The sequence below is a fragment of the Ambystoma mexicanum genome, chromosome 3p, assembly GCF_040938575.1.
Source record: "Ambystoma mexicanum isolate Mex_15411 chromosome 3p, UKY_AmexF1_1, whole genome shotgun sequence".
Taxonomy (NCBI): domain Eukaryota; kingdom Metazoa; phylum Chordata; class Amphibia; order Caudata; family Ambystomatidae; genus Ambystoma; species Ambystoma mexicanum.
Window position 1 is genome coordinate 267,364,209 of NC_090925.1, and position 23,757 is coordinate 267,387,965.

Genomic DNA, 23,757 nt, shown 5'->3' on the forward strand with positions numbered 1-23,757 from the left:
CGTTGCCTTCTGGCTGTTCAGGCCTGGGTGGACTTTCACTTTCTTTGCCTGTTCGCAACAAAAACAAAAGTGCTTGATTTTCACTTCCAAACCCCCTGCCCTTGTCTCTCGTTTCATTCCTCCTCCCTTCTTTTTTCAACCTCTGTCCCATTTGATTTCACTCATTTTCTACTCACATCTCTAACAACGCTTGCACTTGCTGCTTTTATTTTTACAACATTCAAAAAGCCCATCTCTTCCTCTACTTCAATGCAACGATCTTATTTCCTCTTCTCACTGGCTGATTACTGTTCTGCCCTTCTGAATGTTCTCCCTGCCTATCAACTTGGACTCCTCACCTCTATTTCAGGGATCGAAATGAAGATTGGATAAGGAGGAGCCAAAAAGTAGCTCCAGGGTACCCAGCATTAATCAGTGACCAGGAGTTACCACTGGAGAACGAGGAGCTAGTACATATCGTTCTGCAAATTTAACCTGCACATAACATGAAAACATACCGTTCTGTCCATTATTTATGACCCTTATGCTTCAAATGTAATTCAGATGTTCCCTAATTTTGTTTTATAGATTGTACTAAATGCACAGTTATATTCCTATAGGTGTGTTTGTTAAGCATCATTTGGCGTGGGGAGCCACAATAAGCTCCTGTAAACTACTCAGGCTCTTTTAGGCTACAAGCAGGAGCTAAATGACTCCCAGCGCCACTCATTCTCAGACCCTGTATTTCATCTTTCACCTCACACCCATCTCTTCTTCTCATCTTTCTATCTTCTATTTTTTTTCTTCAATTCTTGGCTTCTTATTAATTTCCTCTGCATTAGACTCAAATGCCTTAATGGCTTTGCTCCATCTTATCTCGTGACCTTGGTTTCTAATAAACTCCCTCCTCCCTCTCTTTGTCCTCAAGCTCAATTCGTCTAACAGTCCAAAAACCTCTATTACCTCATTTTCACTTTTTGCCCACAAACACTCGAATGGTCTTCCCTCTTGACATTCATGCCTCCCTTGCCGTAGCTATTTTTTGTTCTCACCTTAGATCCCATGTCCTGTCCTGCCTATCCTAATGAATGATTTGTCCTTTATTACTACTGTTCATGTATTGTAGAGCTGTATACCTCATTTGCAGCACTTTGGCGAAAGCGCTATATAAACCAAAATAAAATACAAATAAAAATACAAAAAGCCCAGCAGTGAAAACGTTGCAGGTACGCCGGTCAAGTGGCACAGCGAGTAGAGCGCTCGCTTTGAAATCCGTGCAGAGCTTGCTAACGCAGGTTCGAATCCCAGCAGGGCCAAATTCAGCCTTTCATCCTTGCGAGGTCGATAAATGAGCACCACACACCGTGGGTAATAATAAGCAGCGCTCAGATACCTGAGGGTTCGTAGCGCTATGTAAATGCCAAATTATTATTATTACTGTCCAAAGGACATGAAAAGTTTAACTGTGGGCAAAGGGAGATGTTATGCTTACTGGAGGGATGGGGTGTAACATTTAAGTGGATTAGAAAGAAATTATCTATTAACACCCAAAGCGCTATGGTGGGTTCATTAAAAAGGCTTGGAAAAAAAACTTAAAGCAGGATAGTCTATTTGAGTCAAGTCACACATTCCAAAATGCCACCTAGTAGCCAATGCAATGGCAATGAACGATCATACATTATAGTGCGGCAGTTGCTGCACTATAGTTAAGAAGAGTATCAAGTTCCATAGGAAACCCCAAAATTGAATTGCTAATAACCTTTGACTGATGATACGGCAGATATTTTAAAGAAAAGGTAATGCCCCCCTCAAAAACCTTGCACCCCTCCACGTACACCCTCATCACCCATACTGGACATTCTGGGACAGATTTGCTAGAAAATAGTTAAAGAAAAAAAACCTTTCCGTTTAATTCCTTTCATTTCAGCGCACAGCAAAAACAGATGGGCGGAATTGGACCAGGTACGAAACAACTAGGGCACGAAGCATTAATTCGATTTCCGAGAGGGGTCTGCAGTTACTCCCTCCAGTAGTTGTTAAAATATTTGATGGAGAAGGGGTTTGCAGCATAGGTTGTTCAGAAATGAAAAAGCTGCCATTTCTTTTTTTTGCTCGATGTGAAAGATATCGAGATTATAACGGGTAAAATCTGGGATAGCCGAAAACTAAGAGTGGAAAGAATGACATTCTGGTGGAGCAAAGAAAATTAAATGGCATCAGGCTAGAGGTGTGGAAGCGGAAAGAGGACATCATGAGAAATTGAGGAGTTTGGGTGGTGAGGAGGAGGGCCAAGTTCAGAGCCTGAAGGTTTTCACATAACCAGGGTTGTACTGGGGATAACCAGGGTTACACTGGGCATAACCAGGGTTATAGTAGAAAATGGGAATCGGGAAGCAAAGTATGTCACACGAAAATAACCGCAGTTATTTGTGGACGTTTACAGATAACCAGGGTTATTTGTAGTATATTGTAAATATAAACGCTGTTATGGAAAAGAAAAAAAAAAGTTTAAAAAAATAGAAATAAATTGGAAAAAAGGAGGGATTTTAATGCTACAGTGAGACAGCGTAACGGTTGTGGCTGAAGGATATGGTTACTTGCTTACTTTATGGAAAGTGGGCAAGGCCCTAAAGACATGTATAGTCGCTGTGCCCACCTAGTGGGTCCAAAAGAAACATACTGGGGGAACATGTACAGTGGACACGGCCTAAGGCAGTAGTCACTGTGGTGGATCAGAAGGCGGACGCGGACACAGACATTTGTAACGTGTTTTTATTAAAGAATAAAAGAATGCCCATCTTTCCCTGTCACTATGTGGATTCCCTGCCTATTTTACTAACTAAGGTGCTCGTCAGCCGTGGATAAATGTCCAAAGAAAAGAGTGTTGTCCAAAGCTAACCTTACTGAACCTACCACTTTTATAATCTAAGGTCAGAATTACTCCCTTTTCCTGTTCGTTGTGCTTCTGCACTTGTCTTCTCCTCTTTCTCTTTTCCTGATTAGTTGCAATTCTTAAATAGTCTCTTGTGATCCTTTGTATTCAGTCAACCAACTTTATTCGGCCTGGTGGGCCATCAAAGTACAACCTATCAATACAGTTCTAGTGAATTATTACAACAATCACAGGGAAAAGGAAAACAGAGTCAAAAAGGCAGCACCCTCCTCAGTGCCACCGTAAAGATCTTCATCATTACTTCAAAGCCACCAATTCCATGCCCCTTTCGCCTCCCGTGAATCCTGAGGCTCAAAGGAGTGAGGTTGGCCCCCGAAAGAGGTCTGTTGCTATTGCAAGCACCCAAGGGAACCAAATGGTCAAAGTTGAGGGAAGTGGTGACTATAATCCCACTTCTACAGGAACACCTGCGGGAATTACAGATTTCCAGAATTTCACTTGCCATAAGAGCGTCCCTAAAGACCAGTTTTATAGTCAAAATTGGCAGACATTTCCTTGGGCAGTCTGGTGCAATCCCACATGGAAACCTTTGACACTGAGACACACTCCCCAACAGTGAAGGCGTTTGTTTGAGAGGGCATCCCTTGGTACTCTGCTGTTTGGGGGTAATTTAGGGACCCGATAGATGAACACCGTGGATCATCTGTGGCCTTCATGATTTTGATTGTTCCTTTACAGAGGCCACCCTGGATACGTGTATAATGCATTGCTTACCCTTCCAGCTGGGAGCCTGTCATCAGGGAGCTGCAGGCACGCTTCGCAGAGGAAGGGAACTCCTCCCCCATGGTTGGGCGCTTGGCGGGCTCCCACAGTATATTAGGAGTTGGAGAAGGTTCTACTTCTAGTTGGCTCTTAGTGATTGGAACAAACAGGACTCCTGGGTCAGGGGAAGGGCATGGACACCGGGGATGTGGCTCTGTGGCAGTAGCTGGACCCAAACTCCCATGCCCAGCCCACCCCACCCCACCCCCTTGGCCCCCGTCACGCCCTTGATCAGAACAAGTAATAGTTTTTTGATGTCCATCAATTCGGCAAGCACATGGTTGCAGTTGCAGGAGCACCCTGAGGTTGCCTTTGCGAATAGGGCTTGTGTTCTCAGAGTGGGCTTAGGCGTAGGAAGGTGCTGGCCCCCGAGAGTAGAGTACTGCTGTCATGGACTCACTCCAAGTGCTCCAAAGTGAGCGGGGCTGCTTTCTCTCCCCTGATCCACCATCAATGAATCCACTACCAGGGGGACAGAAAAAGATGGTAGGTGAGCTGCCTCAGCAGCAGTCAGTGTTGTCAGTGGGTCTACAGTCAAGAACGTGGATCCAGGACTGGGATTTGATGACAGACCAGAAGGTGAATGGGATAGAGCCGACGCCAAACCTGTAGCTGGAGGAGCACAGCCGTGTTTGAGTTTGGCAATTGCCAAAATAATCGTCTCACAACCATTTCCCAGGTTATTAAGAAGATCAGCAGTGGCCACACTGTCAAGACCCCCACCAGGAGTCATTAAGTTAACTTCACGGAATGGGCTGGACTGAGGGGGAGTGGGCGGGGGTTAAAACATTTGCTATGGCAGGCCCAGGTGGATGAAATAGTACCCTCCCCGCTGCCCCGGGTCACAGATGGAGTCAGCAGGCAGAAGAATAGGTGCACCATCCATGTTGGAGACCCCTGAGAGCGCTTCACGTTTCCCTGGAGCTTTGCAAGAGACCCCCCTCCCCCACATTTCTACGGGCTGCTGTAAATTTGCAATTCTTAGGACCCAGGGAGCCTTGCAGGTTCGCCAGAAGAACGGATTTGTTGAGGAAGAGCTAGTGGGGAAGGGGAAAGGGTGTCCTTCCCTTATGCAGCACCAACCATAACTGCGGCAGTACTTCAGGGCAGGCTGGACATCACAAGCAATGGGAACAAGTTGGGCAGAAACTCTGGCACCAAAAAGATACTCTCACCTCGCCTCCCAATGGCCGCTCTGTGGTCTGTTGCACTTTCCTGTTTTCAGACTCCCCCCCGCCCCCCTGCCGCCCGGTGATGTGCAAACACCCAGGCGGGAACAAACACCTGTGCCCTTTTCCCCCTGTGCGTGAAGCCTGCAGTCCTTATCTCGCTTGGGGGCGGGGCTTAGGCAGCAACTCCAAGGGCACAGAAACAGGACTCAAGCCTCCCCCAGGCGGGAGCAAACACCCGTGCCCTTTTCACCCTTGCGGGTGAAGCCCGCAATCCTTATCTCATTGGGGGGCGGGGCTTAGGTGGCGACTCCAAGGGCACAGAAACAGGACTCCAGGCTCCCACAGGCGGGAGCAAACACCTGCGCCCTTTTCACCCTGTGTATTAGTTGTAACTCCCTCTCGGGATTAATATTCGTTATCTCCTTAAAGCTGCGGTTTTATTTTTAAGTTTTCCGGGCTCCTCCAGCCCGGAAAACATAGAAAAAAAACCGCAGCTAGTGCTTATTTTAAAAAATAAATAAATAGCACTTACCGAGATTCCGGGCTCCAAAAAACGCAGCTAGTGCTTATTGTTTTTAAAAAATAAATAGCACTTACCGAGATTCAGCTGCAGCTTTCCTGTTCTGGTCTCCGGTCCCCGTCCTCCGCGTACAGCACCAATGAAGGAAAAGCCACCCAGCAGTAGCTTTTGTTTACTACAGCTGGCTGGCTTTTCCTTCATTAGTGCCGCAAAAGCAAAAGCCAGCACAGGCGGGCATCCATTTCACAAAATGGATGCGCCCATGTGCTTGCTTTTGCGAATTTTGAGCTTGAATAGCCAAAATTTTACATAGGAAGTTTAAAAAAAAAAAGTGCTAGTATTTTTTTTAATGTTGCCTTTCTATTTTTTAAATAACATTTTTTACTGGACTATCCCTTTACCTAAGGTTTTTTCAGTGAAAATATATAAAAGTAGGCAAGTCCATTTGAGCCAAGTCACACATTCCACAATGCCACCTAGTTCACCTCCAGTTCTGAGACACAACAGAAAGTCATTGTGGGTATACAAATTAGCTCAAATGCAAACTATGTATATAGGTCTTCCCAGTGCTCCAGATAAGATTTTGAGGTGGGAGTATTTTACGCATGATTTTTCAAATTAGAGAGTAAATACAATTTCAAGAGAGTAAAAATGAGTTCTCTCCTCTGCAAGGGAGTAAAACGTATCCAACATACACCCAATGCATACGTAAAATCAGACCCGTAAAATCGGACCCGTAGACCAAAAGAGTTCTGCCATAAAATAACTTGTAAGTACGTGCTACATACACAGCTTCATTTTCAAAATTCTGGACCCTAGAAACTCTGTTAAGAACTACTATAGATAGAGACTAATGTATTGCTTGCAGAGGGAGTGTGTTAGCATATGATTTACTTACAGGAACTTGCACACTCTCAGCAACAGTCACAACCTGCTAAAATACCTTCCCTGCCGTCTGCTGCAGGAAATTAATGTGGATCCCGACATTGTGTACAAAACCAAAAACATGATTCTGACAATTACAGTTGGGAAGAAATGCAGACAAGTGCGTGAGTTGCAGATTGGTCCCAAATCTCTGCTTCAACACTAAAGTGTGTGATCCTGGGCAACTAATTTTGCCACTGTGCCTTTTTAACAGAAATGTCGATAACAAGTGATTTATTGCCAACTAGTTACTACTCAAAAAAGCCTGACTGACCCCTTTTCCACTGTTTGAACTATACCATTAATAGTAGTGACAATTTATATAATGTAAATGACAAAGGGCCTAATTCATTGAGCGTTTTCCAATGGCTGTTGCCATTATAAAAGGTTTCTGTGAATTAGGCCCAAAGAATATATGTCTCGTGGCTCACTCCTTGCTGCTTCTTTAATATAAATTCACATGAACTCCTCGAGTATTAATAACTCGCCTGTACCTTCCCCCATATTCTACTTCCATCATAGGTGAGCAGTCTTGATTGCCCAATAGGTTTCTTCCAAGATATTCAAGAATCTGCATCTGTGGCATGACACGCATCACAGCCAATTTAGCCCATAATCGCTAGTCACATCATGGGGATTAAAGAGTGGTGGAAGTGGAAAAAAGGAACTACTGGTACTCTGGCTGCATCCAAAAAGGACGAAGTGGGATGGCCAGACAGATAAATAATAATAATAATTTGGCACCTATATAGCGCTACGAACCCTCAGGTATCTGAGCGCTGCTTATTATTACCCACGGTGTGTGGTGCTCATTTATCGACCTCGGAAGGATGAAAGGCTGAGTTTGGCCTTGCCGGGATTCGAACCTGCGTTAGCAGGCTCTGCACTGATGTCAAAGCGAGCGCTCTACTCGCTGTGCCACTTGACCGGCTATGGGGCGGGCAGGCAAGGGGGTGAGTGTGGGACGGGACCAGGATCACAAACCTTGCCTGAACTGTGAAGCAGGGATTTTAATCCACTCTGCAAATTTGACCACATAGCTTCCAAGGTTTACATGGTACAAATAGTTTGGATTTCAAGGCCAACAGTAATGATGTCTTATAGAGTTTACTTACAAAAAACACAAATTGCATAATAACGCCACATGACATCCTTACAGCTACGTGTTAAGCCAAAAGAATATCATTGTGGCTTTAATGTTCACGTCCTGAATGGTATAAGTCCCAGAATGCAAGATAATGTCAACCTGAAAGATCTAGTTAACCCCACAGTACTTTCAGTGATTTAAGACATGTAATAAAAGATGTTATATAATAAACTCAGATATGGAGATTCTTTGCAACAAACCGTCAGCTCATTGTTATTCATGATGTTGAAAACATTTGATTAGTGACTTAAAGCAACTTTATTTTTTTTGCGTGTCAATCTAGCAGACATCATAGATATAGAAAGCGCCCATTTAATGATAATATTAATGATAATGTTAATATAAACACATCATTAAATGGGCACTTTGGGTTGCTCACTTTAACTATCATGCATATGAAAGGCTCTGCCACTGATAAAAGAAATGTTTGTTGGTGGAGATCCAAGACACCTTTTGCACTCTAGTGCCATCTAGTGGAGGAAAGTGGGCTTTTTTATGAAAATAAATAAAGCGTAAACGGTACGCAGAAGAAAATTAAATGCTCCGTAATGGCCATAATTGCATGCGTAAAATGGACAATTACGCAGCTTATCTGGAGGGCTGGGTCTACCTGGGTTACCAAACCCAGTAGGTTCATGGCATTTCTATCACGTCACCACCAATTTTTGTTCCCCATTTCAAGATATACTTATCACCATAATTTTGCTAATTCCAAACGCAAGATGGACTTTAACACATCCACTACTTAGTATGCATTTTTTAAATGGGCACTCAAATGCACAAAGTGAACGTCCATGCCATGGTATTAATGTACACAACTTATTTTGGATCAGACCCTGGACTTTCTAGCCTTTACTGAAAGATTTTTTTAGGCCCTGCTAATGTTGCTACAGCACGCTACCCGAAGGGTTCACTATGTTTATATCTAATAGGACACAAGGTAGGGATGGAGGGGTAGCATTGGGGACTAGAAACTATTTCAAGATTATTTACCCAATTCACACAATGGCCACTGCACAATGCAAAACATAGGCAGGCTGTTAAGTTCACACTGGATTTCACATATTGGGCATCATTCCGAGTTCGGCGGAAAGGGTTAACGGTCACCGGTAACGAGACCGGTGCCGTTAAACCCTTACCGCCCTACTACGAGTTCCCTTTGCGGGTCCTTCCTTAACGCCTGCTTTAAGGGATTCCGGGGTCAATAACGGTACCGTAATTTACGGTACCGTTATTGCCGCCTTCCCCCTTCCCATTGAGCCCTATGAGGGCTCAAATGGGAATGGGGAATGGCCCTGGTGAATGGGGAATTACCGGTCCCTCTGACCTTGGAATGGACCGGTAATTACTCCATTCACCAGGCCGGAGTTTGGACGAGTTCGGAGGCAGCCATGCCGCAAATAGCGGTGGGGTTACCTCCGAACTCGGAATGAGGCCCATTGTCTCTTGATTTTACAAGGTTACCGCCCACCAGTGCACTACTGATTTTTAAAATATTCTATCAAAGTCATCTTGGCTCTTATAAAACGTATCTTATAAACCTAGGTTGATTTCAATGACTCCAGAGATGGCTCTGAATTTCACATGAACATGTTGTTATTTTCAAATGTAGGCTTTATATATCAGCCTACAGGAGCTACTCGCATCAAGAGACAGACCATTGGCTGGTTAATTGCCCAAAAATATCCCTTGAAAACACTACTTTTGTAGTTTTAATATGGAAAAATAATTTCACTATTATCTTTCATATACTCAGGATCACTCTCTTTTAGAGATCATGCTGGGCAAAATGTTGGTGTCTTAGAGAAACAAACATCGTTTTACCATTACTTTCAGGTAACAAGTCCATAACAAACAAAGAGTGGTTCCTGTCAGTCTACAGTCTCACTCAGAATTAAGTACTGGGACGAGGAAGAGGTATGTGGAGGGGATAGCCCTTATGCCAGGAAACATACAAACAAGCAGGACACAGTTACAAACATTGGAAGACAGTTTAGGCAAAGTTCTCAAAAGGATAAAGTGTTAATGGGACCATGTTCCTTATTCCTCTAATTCAATTATCTATTTGACTGATTATGTTCACAGTAGGACAAGACATGGGTTTGCCAGAAGAGGCTGCCCACACATCTGCCAACCATTTAATGATGGGAAATAAAACATTCAATCACACTCCCCCACCATCTCACCCCACCCTCTGTTGGCTGACAATGCCCTACTATGATATTTTTCAAACCCGTCAACAAACCTAGACTTAAAACAGCCAGTCTACCCAGCTTTAAAGTTTAAAAGCTTGCACCAAAAGGTACATACACACAAACTAGAGCTGATTCACGTTGAAAAATCACAGGTTAAATCCTACTTCAAGTAAGTTATAAGTAACAGCGGAGTGTTTGCCGAGTGTTTGGCAGTGGAGAAGGAGAAGGTAAAGCTCTATTACCTATACCCTGAAGGAAGAAAGCCCTCTGTTGGAGTCTGTTTTGCCGCCGCGGTGGAGAGTGACCTGCGTGACCAGCAAGAGGGGAGGTGTGTGGGAGCCGCGGTGAGCAGAGCAGCGGAGCCGCCCGCGGATGCTGTAATGCCGGCGAGCATTCTTGGAGACTCGCTCCCGGCAGCGTGCTGCGGGCTGGAGGGAGTGTGCTCTGGGGAGAGAGCGGCTGCCGGTCCTCTGTGTCCCGCTGTGGGCTCTTGGCAGGAGGGGGCGTGCGGCTTGGAGGGTGCGGTCGCCGAGCTCCCTCGAAGCGGACAGCCTAGCGATCCGCTTCCTGGTATGGGCGGAGCTTGCTCCGAGGTCGAGCTGGCGCGGCGTCTTGCAGGCGCAGAGAGTGGGATTAGCCCCCTGCAGCCTGGAGACGCGGCCGGCGAGGCTGGAGAGTGCGAAGCCGCTGAGAAATTGAGGCAGATAGGCCTCTGTGAAGAGACGAACAAAAATTACCAAATAGAAAAGGCGAAAAATCAGGATATTATCCATAAACTTAAAACACCAAATGAAATGCACAAAAGTAAAGCTCTACAAACACAAAAAGGAAATATAAACAACAAAGTAGAAAAAAAACCACCAGTACAAAAAACATGAACACTTGCTTAGAAGGTGGTCAAGGAAAAGGATCAGAATTATGTGGAATACAAAACCTGATGAAACATACAAAAAAAAGGTGCCATTCTAGTTCCGAAATCGGAACATTACGATGGCATTTCAATGGAAAATCTGTACAAATCGAAGCGAATAAAGTCACAAAGAACAGCAAAACGCAAATAAGCAAAAACAGCCAAGAAAGCTTAACTTCAATATTAGTGCTAGATGAAAGAAGCACTGCATTGAAAGGAAATGTTACTTTGGAAATAACAGATGATGACTTATTAACAAACACAGCTGAGATCATAGACACACAAAAAATAAATCTAACCACAGAAAAAGCCAGTTCTACGAACGCTAATTTAGAGAAAATCTCAAATGAAACAACTCAAAAAGAAAGCACATCAAAGCAAAGTGCGGAAGAGGTGCAAAACGAGTCATGGGCTCCTAAACGTCCCCGGATACATTCACCTGAACAGAGTTCTTTCATAAATACACCGGGTGATTTCTCAGATCCCGTTGATAAAGCATCCTCGACAACCGAAATTACAAACAAAGTCGTTTCCGCGCTGGAAAGTCAAAGGCCAAAGTCTTTTCAAGAGGGAGAGATAAATAGACAACGTGCTTTAGAAATAAAAGCATTACGAGACCAAATCAAAAACTTTCTACCACACACAAATAACGGCCCAAAAGAAACCATGCCATCAGATGATAACTCTTAATCATCATCAGAGGATAGCTCAAACGAGAGCAACAGAAACAAAGGAATCAATCTACAAAGACGCAAAATCGGTGTCCCCTTTAGGACATCCAATGAAATTAGGTGGCTAAAAGAGGCACAGGAAGCGATCATATCCTCTGTATCAATAACTATGGCTCCTTTTCTAAAACTGTATGAAAGTCTAAATGAAAATCAACGAGATCAATCAACAATGATTGCACTAATGAACAGCAAAATGATCTATGTAGAATCAGTCATGGAGGAAATCAAAGAAAAGCGAAGCCGAGAGAAAGAAATGGATGGAGTCATCCTAAAAACATTGATTGACTTACTTCAAGATGCAAAATCCGATAAACATCATTTCCTAGAAGGAATTCGAGAAATCATCACAACTTTAGCTCTCCAAATAAAAAGGGATGAAACAGGATTGGATACCATGCAGCCAGCTGTATGCGAAGAACAAAGAACTATCCAATCTGTCTCACCTGTGAGCGAACCTGATACCTCACAGCCCATTGTATATGAAGATCAAAGAGTTTCTGTCACCGTGATACAAAGTGCAAAAATGATTCCTAAATCAACACAAATTGAAAATGATCTGAGACTTCAGACAAATCATTGGAAAGTACAGATAAAGCAGGTAAAAGTGCCCTTCCAATATTCGATCCTAATGCAAATAAAAATTCAGAGGAAATAAAAGTAATTAATATACAAAAGAAAGGACAAAAAAAGCACAGGTAAAACAAAAAATGCGAATAATAAAGAAAAGAAAAAGACCTGTGGATCAAGGAGTTTCTTACGAAATTTCAAAGTCACAGCGGAAGATGAGACACCTAGCACTTCTCTTAGTAGCAAACCTGTAGAGACACCAACTCAGTTAGACCCGAGTAAGATTTTGACGGTATCCATGCTTTCCGAAGATTCCTGCTCACAAGATGGCAGTCTACAAGAACTCTTAGACTGCTAGGTCTATGATGATGAAAACTCGCAAGTAAATGAAACACAGGAAAGGGTAATCATGGACTTCAATATATATGAAGCCAAAGAAGTATGTATTGATCTTAGGGAGCCAGATGAAGAAAACTTCCTAACCTTAAGTGACAAATTAAAAAATATACAGCCTAATATTCCCGAATAAAAGGATTGAAGGAAAATTCCCTACAGATAGAATTGCAATCCAACAACTCAGACAATGTCCAACACAAAGACATAAGAAATGAGGTAGGAACACTGAGCGAAAAACAGGGAAACTTGAGAAATACTGGTCAAAACCACAAATGGATGAAGCAAAAATCAAAACCTCCGAAAAATACGGTTGTAATACTCGAGAAAATAGCAAGAAATTTGGATGGGCTGATACTAAATAGATCAGCGGTCATGAAACTTCTCCAGTACATTCCTCAATTAAAATTCATAAAATCAGAGGAAATTATGTCAGTAAGTTTCCCCGATAAAGCTTGTGTTGCTCTTGTTGAAATCGTGACAAACTCGGTGATACTAGCTTCCATCATGCTAGAGGCTCACGAAAATTTCAGGTTACTGGGCTTTAAGATCACAGAACCAGTAGATAACAAAAACCCCAATGAAGAGCTAGGGGCTCGCGGAAAAAACAAAACTGAGCATGCCAACAGAGATCTCTCTAAAGATAAGGAAATGCAATATAAATTGAGAAATGAAAACGAAAAGCCAAAACAGAGAGAAAACTCGCAACATGATCAAAGCCACTTGGGCGGTCGCAAAGATCCAACAAGGCAGATTTCAGAACCAATGAACATAACATTGAAGGGAAATGAAAAAGAAGAACAAATTCAAAAGCATGAAAAAGAACACTTAAATAAAATAAAAATAACCATAAGAAGAAACCAAAAAAATGGTAGATTCTAATAACTCAATACAAATAGCAAAAGAGGAACCGAAGTACTGGAATTGGCTAGCTGGTACTTTTGCTATTAAACCAAAACTGTAGCCATCCAAAAAAATCCAAGGTTACCAATGGAAAATAGGAAGTTGGAATACCAGACGATTTTGCCATCTTTTTAATTACTTCGACCCCTCTTTAAACAAGCTGGAAATAATATGCATACAAGAATCTTGGCTAAAAATTGCTCCGCTGAAGGAAGGATATACCGTGCTATGCAATCCAGCTAAAGGAGGCTTGCTTGGAAGACCATCTGCAGGTGTTTTAACCTTAATTAAAAATGGGTCTGGAATAATGGTGCTTGAATCTACAAATATCAATTCGTATATACAGGCAACTGTTGTACAATTTCAGTTGGAAGCTTCAAAAGCCAAACAGTGTTAATACTGAACGTTTATTGGAATCCCTTAAAAAATTAAAGCGAACATAACAGAATGCTTGGATGACAAAAGAGAAGCGTACCAAGATCTAAATATCATCATCTGTGGTGATCTTAATGCAAACTGCTTTGAAGAACAGAAATTAACACAAAATGAAACAAATCAAAAAAATGGCCAAAAATGCAAACGTGGGAAAACGTGGAATGACGAAATGGAAGCAAGGAGATTGCATAGATTAAATGTAAACACGAAGGGAGACATACCGCAAGCTAAGACTTGGACAAATGGCAATGTGAGCAACACACTGGACTACATGTTCGTCTGTGAACAACTGCCAGCGAAAATTCAAAGTTTTAGGATATGTCCATCAATTCACAGTGATCACCAACCAATTATCGCTGTAATCTCCCGTTGGGAGACTAGAACAAATTCGATATGGGATGCGAAAATAGAGCTAGAACACGGACTAAACTGCTTAAGGTTGAAAAGAAGTGATTTTAACACTGTATTGAAAAATCTGGAAAAGTGGCAAACCAAAGAAAAATTGTCTGTAGAATATGATACATCGCTACAAATATTTTGACAAAGCACTAGAAAATACTCAAAACCAAGAGTCAAAAAACTACATGTAAATGATCCAGAAGTGATGACACAAAAGAAACTGAGAAAGGATCTATACACATTCAAAATTGAAAAGAACAAAAGGAACAAAAGAACTGATCCAAAAAAGAAAGCAAAAATACAAAAACTGGCAGAAATCCCATAAATCACAATTGCTACAACAGGATGCAGAAGCCATGCAAAGAGCCATGAATAATATAAACAGCAGGACATTATGGGACCTGCTAAACGAAAAACAATCATCAACAGCGGCGCTCATGAATCCAATATCAGAAATTGTTTGGATAGAGCACTTCACAAAATTGTTCAATGACATAGAAAAATTGGATTCCGAAAATAACACTAATGAAGAGGAAATAAGACCCTGGAATATTCCATTCGACAAAGAGGACATAAAGTTGTTAATTCTAAAAGCAAGTTCCTCAAGAGCCCCAGGGCCTGTTGGCCTTTCGAACGCGGTGTTAAAAGAAGATCCAGAAAAATGGGCAATTTTTTGTGAAAGACTATTCAAGAGAATTGTGAAACGGGGACAAATACCAGAATCTTGGAAGTTGGGCATTGTTGTTCCAATTTTCAAAAAAAGGTAATAGGATGGATCCCAAAAACTATCAGCCAATTGCCTTACTAGATTGTGTTGGGAAAATTTTCGCCACTCTTTTGCTAAAACAACTGAAAACATGGATCAAATACTCAAACATATGATAAACGGCAATCGGGTTTTGTTGAAAATGTAGGGTGCAATTTAAATCTCCTGATATTAGGATTGATGAAAAAAAGAGCCTACACAAATGAACAGAAATTATATACAGCCAGTATTGATTTGCGCCAAGCCTTTGACAGCGTGAACAGAAGACGTCTTTGGGAAAAACTGGCCTCGGTCCTACAGATCTCCTGAAAGCAATTAAGGAACTGTATGCCAAAACCTCAATAAGAGTTAAATTAGATCAAGGCAGCAACTTATCAAAGGACATAAAAACAACAAAAGGCCTTAAACAAGGATGTCCGCTAGCAGCCACCTTGTTCTGCTTTTATATTTAAGACATGCAATACTGCCTGGAAAACAGTAGAACTTTTCCACCTAGACTAAATGGCAGACCGGTCAACCATCTGCTGTATGCTGATGACCTGATATTAGACCATACACATATTGGTCTACAAAGAGCCTTAAATCAGGTTGAAAAATACATAGAAAAAAAATGACCTAGAAATAAATGCAGATAAGACCGAAATATTGATATTCGGTGATAAAAGATGGAAAAAAAGCAAGAACGAGGAATGGAAAGTGAACAAAATGCTGATAAAACCATGCGATGAAATGAGATACTTGGGCATCCAATTAAGTGGAATAAAAAATGAAGAGCCCTGGAAAAGGATGCTAAAGACGAAAATAAAAAAACAGCACAAGCAAACATCATCAATAAAAGATATGGAAAATTCTCCCTCCGACCCGTTATAACATTCTACAGGCTCAAAGTAATACCAACACTAACATATGGAGCAGAGACTTGTATGAACATTTCGGAGGAGTTCTGGAATACCTTGGAAGGACTTTTCTGGAAAAACATCTTACCGATACCGAAAGCAACACCAATGACGGTAATTCGCCATGAACTTGGCTTGACAGCTCTATACGTACACATCCGCTACAATAAGCTGATGTTCTACAGAAAAACAATGAGTAACTTGACGCCTCCCCAATTCGAAATATTTTGCAAAAATAACACCTTCGAAGAAAAAGTAGTAGAAGATTGGAAAAGAGAAAAAGAACGAATTTTGAGAGAATCTAGCTTGAAAATTCAAACATTGGCAGAAAATCCAATAGCTATAAAACAAATGCTCTGGGCAGAGGACTCGTCAAACACTGAAAACAAAAGATCATTGTCAAAAACCCACACACACTGGAAAACAAACTGTGGTGTGATGTCCATTATACCGGACTATCTGAGAAAATTCCCAAATTGTAAACAAAGAGATCTGCTACTATGCTTCAGATTGAATGTTCTTCAAAACATAACAACAAAGGCAAGATACACCAAAGAAAAGATATGTACTAAGTGCAGACTGTGTAAAAGAAGTGAAGAATCACTCAGTCACTTAGTGCTATTTTGCACAAAACTAAGATCGTCGAAATTTGTATTTAAACAGCAACATTGTTGATTTATGTGGCCTAGACTCTGAGAAATGGTGGAGTTTAATATACGCTTGTCAAACTCCAAAAATAAACTTTGTAACGGTCAAATTCCAGGAACAAACTCTTAAAAGACTTGACCATATCGACAAAGAAAATGCATTGTAAATAGTGAATTTTTGCTCTTGATCTCTTTTCTCCTACTTGCCTGTGTTTGATGTTTGATTTTTGTTATGTTTGATTTCTTTGCCAAACAAATTGTTTCATTGCTGTTTGTGAAAGGTTTGTAATAAACCATACACTTAATAATAAAAAAAAAATAATAATAAGTAACAGTGAATAAGTTGATTACATGTTATAAGGATAACAGTGTGATTGCACAGAGTTAAACTCTTGCTTCAAAGATGTGTATGAAAACCTGCAGTCAACAATTAAAATCCCAGGAAGGCACACCGTCTGTCCTTCTAAAGTTGATACATTTAGTTAAGCAATAACACCATATATTAGAGAGGTAAGAAATGGAAGGAATCCTTCATGACGCAATATGTCAAATCTGGGTATTAACTTAATACCACACATATTGTCAACATGAGGAAACATTCAGTTAGCAGGAGTAAACATTTTGAGTTGCAGGCTACTCACCTGCAACCAATTCTCCACATGCACACAGCACACCATTTCTTACTTGCCAGGAGTCGCTTGCCATTGGCTAGCAGAGAGTGCACATTTTGAGCACTGAATTTAATATGCATCAATTTGCAAAGGACATTTTTACTTGTAAATGGGGCAACATATATGTCAACGTGTGTCAATTTGATAACACTATGTGAAGGTGCTTTAAAATTGGCCCCTGCTCCACCAATGATGGACATGAACGTAAACCACAAAGAGATGTATTTTGGTAGGTGATTGATCAGAGACAAGTAAAGATCAAGGGTTACCTGAGGTGGGGTTATCATCCTGCAACTAAGAATACAGGTAGGATACCCTGAATTTAAAGGAGGCGAATTTCAAGCAAGGTGTGTTGGGTTACGGCTGTATCATAATGGGTAGTGTGTGTCTGCAAGTGATAGGTGTGTGGAGTGGAAGTGTGCGGGTCATGTGAGCATGTGGCAAATAGCCAGTGCTTTAAAAATTGAGTAGGCTCTAAAAAGGTTGCTTGGGCAAAGAGCTGAATGTGGACCAAAGAGAGTGGGCAGGTGACTTAGGCAAGGGCCTCCTGCCCCAAACAATACATCATGCAACCCTGCAAACATGCATGTTGGGCCACTCAGTATTCTCTGTTGGTCTTCCTTGCATCCAGCCGGCATACTATAAAGATGTCTCTGTCTTAGTTTCTAAATACATTGTTGTTTATAACTAAATCACTTTCTCGGCATACACAACAATACATCAGTGTGTACATCATCTTCATTCTCTAAATACATCACCCAGGCCCAGTGGAGTTAATAGAAGTGCAACTTCCATGCTAGTTGTGATTCTTGGTTCTACTGTGCAAAGGCCAATAAACCTGTTCCGTGATCATCTGCCGACATTAACCCCCTGCCTCCATTCCTTTATCTAGGATTTTGCCACAGAATGAACCCACGAGGTGGGGATGACAGTATGCACACATTCCCTAGGGAGGTGCTAGTCTCCTCAAACGAATGGCTGTGTCACTTTAAATGTCCTAATGATGGCCAAAGACAGTCATATTTAAAAGACGTTAACTGTCAAATTTCACCATGTTTTCCGCTCTTTGGTATGGGGCGGGGCTTATGCTTGAGGAACAATGAAGTTGAAGGTGGGGGCTTATGTTATTTACCCTTAATCATAAACCCTGGGAAATCACCCATTGAAGTTTGCATTAGGAAACCTCTACATTATAATCTATGCACCACACAGCTCCCTCAGATGGTCTGAGGGGGAGAAAAGGTGTGCCCCCAAAAAGCATTTTCCAAAACGGCTCCCCATGAATCTTCAACCAGCCCAGAAATCACAGAAGAAAGAGAAGGATGTACAAATAGCCAGGGTTTTCTTCCATGGCCATGGGTGAGAGAGCCACCCAGTCCTGTTTTCTATCCCTTGCAATTCTGGGACTTGTATCATTTTTCTTTCCTATTTGAAATTTAGTAAAACTACAAGTTACAAATTCCAAGCAAACGCAGGACTGGTGGCTTTCTCATGCATGTCCACAGGAAAGGTTAGAGATCTGAAATAGCACAAAGTAGTGTTGAGAATGGCCACAAACGTTTACATCTAACAAACATGTCTGATTTAAGCCTGCAACCCCTTTGATCACATAGAGCACAGAGGCCTTGCTGCTCATTTCGTTTGTGGTAACACCCTAATAAATAAAATTCTGCAAACCACGAGTCACACAGACTCATTTGGACAGCAGGGATCTTTAACATGAGATTGGCAGTCCTGCTTGAGCAAGCGCTACTTCTCGTTTCCCTGCACATACTTCTTTAGCAAGCTTGTTAATTGCTGGATCTAGCACAAGTCTCCTGTGCACACTCTGGACAAATCCTGTTGGGTGCTTTTCATGGAGGACAGAGCACCCAGGTTGTTGGGCAGTTTTTGAAGGCTGTTGAGGCTCTGCCCGGCCCACTTAAAGCCATGTAAACTAATGAAGACATTTAATAAAAACCTTGAGGTATTGAGGGCAGATTGCTGGGAGGAACGCGGACATACTGTTTATTTCTTAGAGTTGGCCTCAAGAATGACATCAGTAAGAAGAGATGGCGCAATGTCATTGAGCTAATCAGACTACAAACACCCCCTCCGAAACGCGAGTTAAGTGCGGGGCTTTCACACTTTATTTTTGTTAGGCAGAGAGGGAAGGGAAGCCTACTACCACTTGCAGCGGTAAAGGCTTCCCTCCCCTCTCTGCTTATCTGAATGAAAGTGCATACATCAGTGCCGTCCCCTTGGATGTGAAAGAATACATAACGTTGTTATATGTTGGCTCGCATCCGTGGGGAGGCGACTGCCTATGTGCGCACTTGCGTTTTGTTAAGCAGAGAGGGGAGGGAAGCATTGTTGCATGTTAGCTCATTATGTACGTAAGAAGGGAGAGTGTTCTCCTGGCTATCTTGCTTTTAGTGTTTCCAAGAAAGGTTCTAACACAGTGGTTGTTGCGATGCAGTTTTCATTTTTATTTGTGCTAGTAATGGGTTGTTCATAATTCCGTTGGTATGCATTACATAAGGGGTAAGTATGTCCCCCAGTTGTTAGCCGACACGTGTTTCGACCCGTGGGTCTTTATCAAGGATATTGAATGCAGTCTGTGGCCCCCGGTGGGGTCCTGGTTCGAAGGGATGGGTTGCTGTCCTGTATGGACAGTGGCTCCTGTTGGGCCCTTATTGCTGGTCCGGGATTCGTTGTTGGCTGACAACTGGGGGACATACTTACCCCTTATGTAATGCATACCAAAGGAATTATGAAAAACCCATTACTAGCACAAATAAAAGCGAAAACTGTATTGCAACAACCACTGTTTTAGAACCTTTCTTGGAAACACTAAAAGCAAGATAGCCAGGAGATCACTCTTCCTTCTTACTCAACAATTGGGGTGCTGGCTAAACCCCGACAGCTCCTGTGATCTTGCGACCTATGAATGCTACCAGTATGCTCAAGAGACAATAGAGCTTAGCACGGTTACTTCCACACCTAGAGCCAACCACAAATTTATCATTATGTACGTAAGCATGCATGTGTACAAGAAGTGTGTGTGTGTGTATTATGTAATGTGTGAGTGAAGGAGTGTATGATGAATGGGGGACTGGGTGAGCATGTGAATGAGCGAGTGTAAGGGGAATGGGGAGCGAGTGAATGGTATGTTTAAACGAGTGAGAAAATGTGTAAATGTGTGTGCACGCTTATGAGTATTGCTGGGCAGAGCTGATTTTGGCGGGTAGAGGGTTGCAGTTGGAGGGGGGGGGGTGGAGAGGGAAGGGGGTGGAACACTGTACTACCGTGGTAGTTGCTTTCACTTAAAGGGTCATGCCTGGTTGGATACCTAGGCTTTAGATATAAAATATATCAAAAGCAACTAAATGTGTATGTTTTCTTTAAATCAAATCACTTGGTTATTCTCACTGGCATACAGGCTTACTAGGGCCCTAAGTCTCTCACTGGCATACAGGCTTACTTGGGCCCCACATCAGACAACCTTTAAGATTCAATAAGGGGGGTGGAGCCTCCAAGTCTGCCCTGCCCAGTTTCTGAAGTGGCTCCTCCCATCATCAGTTAGCACCCCCCACCCAAATGTAGGGTTTGTTGCCCCCTGGTAAGAAGTGTAGCTAATAGGTAAGGAATCAAGTTTGGACCTATGCAGGAGGTATTACTGACCCAGAAAAGCGAGGCTGGGGCATATATATATATTGACATTAGCAACTGACAAATTATTCTTGGCGAGTAAGAACGTGTGAACAAGCATCCATGTAAGCGGGGCAGGCAACTTTTATGCCTGGCTAGAAGCTTCAACTTGACATTTGTGTATGTATGTATGTATATATGTATGGAGAGAGGGGCGAATACACCAGTAGGTTATTCAGCGTGGGAATAAAACATGGGCAAATGCTTAGCCAGGATGATATAGTAGAAGATTAAGAGGTGTTTCTGAACTAGGAACAAGGCATTTTGATCCTAGACTAAGGAGTACTGACTGAAAATGAGTCACGGGGCTGAACAGCAAGGGGTACTGTGTCTGTCACCACTATGGAGTAGTTTTACTGAAACCAGAAACTGGAGTTGGGCATGCTGGATAAGGGCTGCCGTGGCTTTCAATGAAAGGATTGCTACTCAGGATGGCATAAAGTATGTATAGGGTGACCAATTGAGCATATGTTAAGGCTGAGCGGTGGCCTGGTGCAATGCCATGAACAGGGGTGGAGGGGGATTTAAAAGAGTCTCATGTGGAAAACGATGAAGGGGCATTATCGAGCCTCACCCACGGGCTTGTGTCCCAGCATGGCATGGAAGAGGCAGACCTCTACTTCGGGACTCCAGACCACCGGTTCCTCGGCGGGAGGAGCAGGCGGATCTGGGGGGAGGGGAGCAGGCGGCTTCTCCGCAGCTCCGGTCTCCACTTCTCCCATGGCCGCCACGGAGCTCCTCTGACCCGGGCTGTGCCACAGCGCGAGCCCGAGGATGAGAGAAGGCCGGCGCCGCGTAACTCCGTTCCTCTGGCGGGTCACTAGGGAACTTCAGCCCATGTCTTTAAACAGAGAAGAAGGACTATGTATTTAGAAAATAGTTTTTGGGCCCGCGTGTCTGAAGGATGCTAAACTGGCGGCCATACTTGAATGCAACTGATTCTGTTCAATACCACAGTATAAACACTTAAATTGCACGCTTGACTTTTTCTGAAATATAATTTTCCACTTAGAGTGAAACATGTATATTTTTAGGGACTTCATTGAGATTCACAGTTTTTCCTCTTTGCGGCTGTAAAACATTATTTGCGCAATGTATATTAATTGTTATATTTTAATATCAGTCTTCCGTTTTTGTATAAAAAAGACCTAGAAATCATAGTAAAATGAAAGGTTTCCTTGTTTGGGTTTAACTTCAGTCTTTAAATCAAATGACAAAGGCAGACTTTGCCTTTCTAAAATGGAGACTATGTTATGATGTTCTCTTGGACAATCGTTCATGGGACGGAAGTTGTTCCCTTTCTATTTTACAACCACTCACTGTAATAAGAGGTATCCATCTTTGAATTAGGTTAAATCTGTATACTCTCACATTCTTCATTGTAAGTTTAAGTGTGCCAGGGCTAGGCTGACCATCCAGAAGGATGCAAATTCTTCACAGGCATTACAAACAATCTGGAAAAGCCATCACATTTATGGACCCGTATTCTGGGCGAAGCACATAAACCAAAAATACATAATCGTAGAAAATGAAGCAAATATACATCTGATTCATTAGTTTATGTTAAATGAAAAGGTAATCTTTATTGATTCATTTATTTCGTTATTTGTTGCATTTGTAAAGCGCCTCAGCCCGCGAGCATCAGGGCGCTGTTGCAAACCAGTTACAAGTAGGGTGTGTTGGGGATGTGTCCCGACCCCCAGCGATGCCCGTAAGCCCCCCAGCGCACAAGGTCTCACACACCCACGTCTGTTGCCAAGCACTCAGGGGTTAAGGAGTGCTGCCCCCACCGTTGTGGGGGCGGAGCCATGTTACGGCGCTAAGGCTGGAAAAGGGGGTTTCTGGGTAAGGCGCGAGAAGCGCCAGTATTTCGATGTAAAGTTAAGGAATAAAGACGGTATCCACTATCCCCGTGTGCGCGTCCTCCTTTTCCGTGGCCTGCAAGAGGCAACACTGGCGACGAGGACATTCCCGTGCGCCCACGGAGTCCTCCTTTTCGGCAGTCCGCCGTTCCTCCGTGGCTTTCCGCCACATCCGCGCTGCAAGCGCGTTCGAAGCCGTCCCTGCTGGCAATCCGCCAGTTCCTCGCTCCCGCTGTGACTGGGCCTCCTCCTGCCTCTCCACCTCCTACACGGGCGGCAGCTGCTGGCCGCATCCGAAAACGCTGCAGTTCTCTCTCCATCCATCCTGCACCACATCAAGAGTCACAACGTTGGACCCTGGCAGTCCGCATGACTCCCACGTTGCAACGAGCGCTCCAGGAACTGCGTAGTGGGGCCTTAGCCATCCGCTGCGGCCCCGCACTCCAGGAACTGCGCAGTGGGGCCTTAGCCATCCGCTGCGGCCCCCCCCCTACGTCGCGTGCCGGCGAGCCTGCCCACGCCCTCGAGAAGCCCAACAAGGACATTTGGCAGTGTCGAAGCAGTGCTGTGTGCCATCCCTCTCAACGTCGGTGACGCTGCATGCCCATTCTGTGGCACCCGACCTCCCAGGTGGGTCACGCTCCGCCAGCCTAACCAAAACATACACAAGGGCCGAACACATCTTCTGGAATCATGAGCACGCCGGCCTCCGCCTCAGGGTCCAACCCTGGGTCACCTACTCCAGCTCATATCGTACAGCCGATTCAGCTGCGACTGCCACCGCCCTTCACCATGACTCCACAAGCCACGAAGGGGCCCAGATGGACTGATTGGATGGAAGATTTCCAGCATTACGTCAGGGGGTCTGGTGATGGTAATTCCCCCAATATTAGGGACATCTTCCTCAATCTGGTAGGGGGTGAGATAAAGACTGTGGTCAAGACCATCCCTGCAGCTGAACAGAACTCTTTCAACGACTTGATCAAGGCTCTAGATAGACTCCTCATCATAGAAGTTAATCGTGACTATGAACGCTACCTTTTCAACAAGTGCACCCAAATGCCACAGGAGACAGTTGACGAATTCATAACCCGCCTAAGAGTAAAAGGCGCAAATTGCCAATTTGACGCATTCTCGTTGGAGGAAGCCATAAGATTGAGGGTCATTGAAGGCTGCCTATCCCCTGCTCTCAAAAAACAGCTCCTGAAGAAACCCCTCACCATCCAGGAAGTGAG

General features: G+C 43.3%; 1 protein-coding gene across 1 annotated transcript in view; it reads right to left on the reverse strand.

The window, feature by feature from the left end:
* MRGBP (MRG domain binding protein) overlaps positions 1-21,505 on the reverse strand; it is a 169,672-nt gene extending 148,167 nt beyond the window's left edge. The window contains exon 1 of the mRNA XM_069650777.1: positions 21,235-21,505. Within this exon, the coding sequence (XP_069506878.1) occupies positions 21,235-21,382 (148 nt within the window). The 5' untranslated portion in view covers positions 21,383-21,505. The remainder of the gene's footprint in view (positions 1-21,234) is intronic.
* Between the last annotated feature and the right edge of the window lie 2,252 nt (positions 21,506-23,757).